Source organism: Orbicella faveolata, unplaced genomic scaffold (assembly GCF_042242905.1).
Source record: "Orbicella faveolata isolate gen_17 unplaced genomic scaffold, um_ofav_v1 contig_34, whole genome shotgun sequence".
NCBI lineage: Eukaryota > Metazoa > Cnidaria > Anthozoa > Scleractinia > Merulinidae > Orbicella > Orbicella faveolata.
In genome coordinates, this window is record NW_028301563.1 from 11,927,501 (window position 1) to 11,933,051 (window position 5,551).

General features: G+C 38.5%; 1 protein-coding gene across 1 annotated transcript; it reads left to right on the forward strand.

The window, feature by feature from the left end:
• Positions 1 to 4,651: 4,651 nt before the first annotated feature.
• On the forward strand, positions 4,652 to 5,312 carry LOC149104793 (uncharacterized; the record flags this gene model as incomplete). Its single annotated transcript, XM_089272260.1, has 2 exons — positions 4,652 to 4,943; positions 5,152 to 5,312. Coding segments are annotated over 2 exons (450 nt in total), but the record flags the coding sequence as incomplete, so codon positions are not given.
• Positions 5,313 to 5,551: the final 239 nt, after the last annotated feature.

A 5,551-nucleotide genomic window follows, 5' to 3' on the forward strand; every position in this document is an offset into this window, starting at 1 on the left:
GTAATGTCAAAATACTGTAAGATAAAGAAAACCATTTTCATGTAGATTTCAAGTTCTTGAAGCATCATCGCTAAGTTTTCCAGAAATAACGTTTGAATAAATCTAGCAGAATTTATTTGTAATTTGTTTCACAATTTTGTTGCGCATCTACGACGCAATTTGCAAATTGCAAATTGAACGAGGCGTTGTCTAGTGCAACACTCCCTGAATTGGACATGTCTCGCACGTTTTCGTTACAGCAATGCGAGGCATGTTTATAACCCAGTGTAACAGCGCCTTTTAACACGATTGCCGACGCATAATTCTTTACAACAGTTCGTACGAGAAATTGCTACTCGCTTTTATCTTATAGCATCAAACACGGTTCTTAAAAATAATTCTCTGTCAGCACATAAATAAAGACGAAGAGGAAGCTAGAATATCAACACCAGCTATTTTCTCACTAGATGGGAAAAGGGATCTGTGAAATGCGTGTCTAGTTTGTATTCTATCGCCAAAAAAAAAAAAAAAGGATGATGCTGCATTTTTTGTTAATAAAATCGGCAAGGTAATTAATCTGACACCCATTGCTTCGCATTTTGTGTAATCTTTGAGGACAGATCTTTAAAAAACCTTTGAAAAGCACGGAAATTTGGAGTTTAAACGGCAAATAATCGAAATGCGGGCTTTCTTGTTATAGTCATAACAAACATATCCTACTATACGTAATGCTGTTGTTAAGAAGTATATTATCTGAATTTAATCATAAACAAAAATAGGAACTTTATGCCCATGAGTTGTGTCACAGTTTTGTCGGTCAGTCTTTTGTTATAAAGGTAATTATCGTTTGATTTCTGTAGTCACAAAATAAAAACGACTTCTTACGTGCTCGAAAGCACTTGACAATTAAAAAAGGAAGTTATTACCAGTAACAGGTGGATTTGAAATACCCACTTTCTTCACCGTGTAAAATTACCGTATGTCATCATTAAAACCCCTCAATTAAGTTAAATTATGCGGAAATCATCTTTGTTGTTTACGTATCTTGCGGTCTATAGGCGAGTATATGGTTTTCTCTTGAGCGAGCGAACTCAAGCGTTTCATTTGTTTTCTTTCGTTTTGTGTATTTGTTGAGCTTTTTTGTCTTCTTTTTGTCTAAGTGAGCGATATCTTGGATTCAGTGAGTTGAAGAAAGCAAACAAAAAGTTAAGGGGATGCGTAAATAAATTTAACATCAGCGTTACAGGTTATTAATACAACAGAGCATACCTAAAAACATAGTAAATGTTTTCCTTGCACGCTACGCTGGAAAAATTTGGAAAACGCAGCCGGTCATTTTGGATGGATTAAACCTTAGAAAGATAGCCGTGTTTTGAAATTCCTCCTGTTTGAAGAACGTTTCATGATGGGTTGGAGGAGGCGGTAGTCTTAACCATAGAAAGATAGCCGTGTTTTCAAATTTCTCCATTGTAGTGTGCACGCAGCCTGAGTTTTTCATCTCTTTTTCTCACAACAGGAAGTAACTTTCAATGATTCCCCCACTAACCGCTCCCTAGATAGAGAGCGTTAGTGAGAGTAGGGAATATAAGAAAATCACGACGGCAACGACATTTGGAACGTCACTGAACAAAAGGTTTAATGAGAAAAACAATAGCTGTGCGAGTGCGTTACAATTCTTGGTACATTTCCTTGCCGTCCTCTACAAAACAACGACGTGAAATGACCAATTTTTGCGTTGTCTGGAGAACATGAACCACAATGACTAATTTTTTTGAAAAGAAATGCACCGTTGATAGGGCTGGAATACAAAAAGGACAAAGGAGGCCTAGAGGGCATCAGATTTCAGATACGCGCTGTGGGTTTACATACATATTCACCCCTGTTGCTTTCTGCTAAACTATATAGACTATAATATGGGCGCTTGCCACAAAACCAAAAGTTCCCAAATTTTCGAAACAGACGCGAATGGAACGGAAATTTCCTTGGAAAGGTTTCACAAAGTCAGGACATTTTTGGCCGGAATTTTTTTGGTCGAATGGAGAGTGCCCATATCTATACCTCGTTAGCCGGGAAATAGTTAGCAGAAAAATCGGCCACTCAGAAGAGCTAAAATTTCCTTTGTTTTACCTTGAGAATTCGCAATTATTGACATAGCAAACTTCTACATCCATAATTAGGCGGTATAAAATAGTTAAGCATTATGTACTGTAACCTTATTTTGCGCATTTCAGAGGCAAAAATAAGAGTGAATGTGTGGCTGTCCACCGGGACAAAAAATGTGTCTGTTGTAGACTAGGAGTCCGCTGTGGAGACGTGGCTGTTAGTGGAGGTTTGACTGTGTAGTCTATATAGTTTTGAAAAAGTAAGTAGTAGGAGTGAATATGTACGTAAATTATCAACACGTATCCATTAAAGACTAGTGTCTCGTAGGCCTTCTTTTTCCATCCCAGCCATGTCCCCGGTGCGTTTCTATGCCAAAAGCACGAACAATATCCGTGTTTTTCAAAGTTGAATAGGAAGGATGTCGCGTTTTATTAACGGTAATACAGTCGAACCTTTCTAGACGGCCGTTCTGGAGAGGTATCAGTAGGGATGAAATATGACATCCATATTTTCTTGGTATTCAACCCTTTTATCTTTAAAAAAGAAATGATCAAACAAAATCAAAATATATCAATAAGACAGAGACCAAACAGATATAGAGACCAACGACGCGCAGTCTAAGAGGAATAAAAATAAGAATTATTACCTGGTTTCACAGGAAGCGGTACTTTCTTGATAACTGTCTCGGTCTCTCGGACGAGGATAACTCTGTCTCTCGGACCGATAACTTCGTGAATGTTTTCAAAAGTGTTACATCTCCTCGTGTATTCTCTCACCGTTACGTTTTGCACTATAATTTCGTAACAATGTCAGTGAGCTTTAACTTAACCTTAAGTTAACCTACGGATTAAACCTCAAGTCAGTGGAATCAATATTGTCACCGTTTACAGACGATCCATTTTCCAAGTTGAGAGGCTTTGATTGAAGTAGAGTGTACCTGTCTACGTGAAACGGTTGTGCTGCCTACGCCAAACGTGATGGATGCAACTGTAATCGATTGTTTACTCAAGCTCCACGTTTAAAAATGTCTTTTTTTTCTCTTGAAGTCAGGTTCGGCTGTGGGTCTTCCACAAAAATTAAAACAGCCGATATTGAACGAATAATGTGTGCTACAGTTGTCACCTTCAAAAAAAAAAAAAAACATAAGCGGAAGTCACATAGGTTTCGGGCGATATGCGCGTGTCGGTGATCGAAATAATGTTGCATAACATTGCAATGCACCAAAAGCAAGATCTACTTTCATTTAACTGCAAATGTCTGCAAAAGCTAATCATGTGGTCAATCTAAAAGGAAAAAAAAAATTACAAGCATCCGTATGCGTTATTGACGAAAAAGGTTTCCAAATTCGCTTAGTTTTGCTCTTGATGAAAGTAGCTGGCCAAGTTCCATGTTGATTTCACGAATGACGAATTTAACAAAATGTACCACACGTTTATGTCTCTTGAGGGGTACTTTTTCAGTTTCGACTTCAAATTCTGTGCACCAGTGGGCTTTTGATGGTATTGAAATTAGCTAAAATTAGCCCTTTCGCTCACGAGCTTCGATGAAGGTAATTGTATCGGCCTAAAATATTATAACATTTGGAGCTTTTGCTAATCAAATGAATGCTTTAGAAACAGCAAAATATGCATTTTGAGCTAGCCAAAATATATTGATAGACATGTTCGCGTTGATCTGTACGAGCGAAAACAAAATGCACAGTTTTCGGCCATTTTCGGCGGCGGCTGGCAGATATAATGGCGATTTTTGAACTTTCCTGGATTTCGAAAAAAACTAAAGCGCTTCAGGGCCTTTGAAGGGTATTTTCGAAAACTATTCATTACAGAGGTGATTTGGGCAAAATATGAAGAAATCCGAAATTTCGCGCCTGGAAACAACGCTGGAAATACTTTGGAAACGCAACAATTACCGGTCATTTTGGATTTGTGTTTGAGGAAAACTCTGACAGGGAAATCGCTTGATTATCGTGATGTCTGTTTGAAGAGCATTTCCGAAAAGGATTAGAGGAGACGGTAAGACTAACCGTAGAAACATAGTCCGTGTTTTCAAATTTCTCAATTTTATTATGGACGCAACGTTATTTTGTCACTTTTTTCTCACAAATTGAAGTTAAATTCAGTGATTCCGTCACAAGCCGCTACTTAGATAAAGAGCGGCACTGAGATTGTGTAACGGATCGAGGCAGCACCTCTGTTTGAGATATTCTTGTCTCCTTTTGTGTTTCTGTTTCATTTTCTCGTTGTCTGTATAGGGCTAGAATTCGACGAATACGTTTCAAGTAAAGGCTATTACCTGCTTCAAGATGATTATTTTATAGTCTTTTTTACATTTATTTCAAGATTACTTACAGGATTGCTTACAAACAACACCGTATAATAAGAGATGGCGTGTTGTGTCGCTGCCATTCAGAGCTATTTCTGCTCATTGATACTCAGCTGTAATAGACCGAGATGCTCGCTTGCATCTAACAGTTAATTTTTTTATATAAAGTACAAGAAACATATTACGCAAGACTCGATATTTTTCTTTCCATATGACAGTTTCAGAAGCTGGCATAAGTGTGACCATCGCGGTGCTTCTGATGTCTCAGCTGTTTTATAAACTGGACGCTCAGCAATGTATAATTCGAGGCGAATATTCCATCCGCGGCATGATGTTAAAAGGCCATACCTTTATTGAGGAGAAGACCGGAATCTGGCTTAATTGTTTAGACAAGTGTGATGATGACGTCAGATGCCAAAGCTTTAACTACGTCATCAGCCAAGGCATATGTGAGTTGAACAACCGCACCAAAGAAGCCAGACCTGAAGATTTTGTTCCGGACAGCCATCGCTTCTATATTAAACGATTCAGGAAAAGAGGTATTGTTCTTCTTTGAACAGTTCTTCTCTATCTTTTTTTGAGGATAGTAATTGTGTCGTATACAGGCGTGCCCAGAATCTCATTACATCCCGAGGACTACGAACAAAGCCCGCAGCTTTTCGTCGAGAGAGCTCAACAATAGTGGTGTTTAGTAATGACAGAAAAGCGCCGAGAAAAAAACAATGTTTTTGACTTTTCTGTTTTTAGTTCCCCTTGGATCCGTTGCCGAGTTGCCAGCTGAGTCGTGCGCCGAGATCAGGGCGAGTGAAGGAGAAGATGCAGTCAGCGGTAATTACTGGTTCGATTCAATTAAACCTGGCGAGGTAGTCCTGGCTCGTTGTGACATGTCTAAACTAGGTAACTAGACGTTCGGGGTTTTACTTCGATTTATTATTTACAAACCTCTTGTAATAGGCCTCATCTACGCGCTATAAAATGCCTCAACTTCCAGGCTGTTTCTATGATTAGAGACTCTGTATTCTGCAAAATAAGGCATATTTGCGATGCGTACAACCTTGGCGGTAAATCAATTTTTTTTACGAACTTTTACATTTAAGTTATTTCACCTTTCTATTAATGTAATCTAACCAGCACTGTCAGTTTTAAT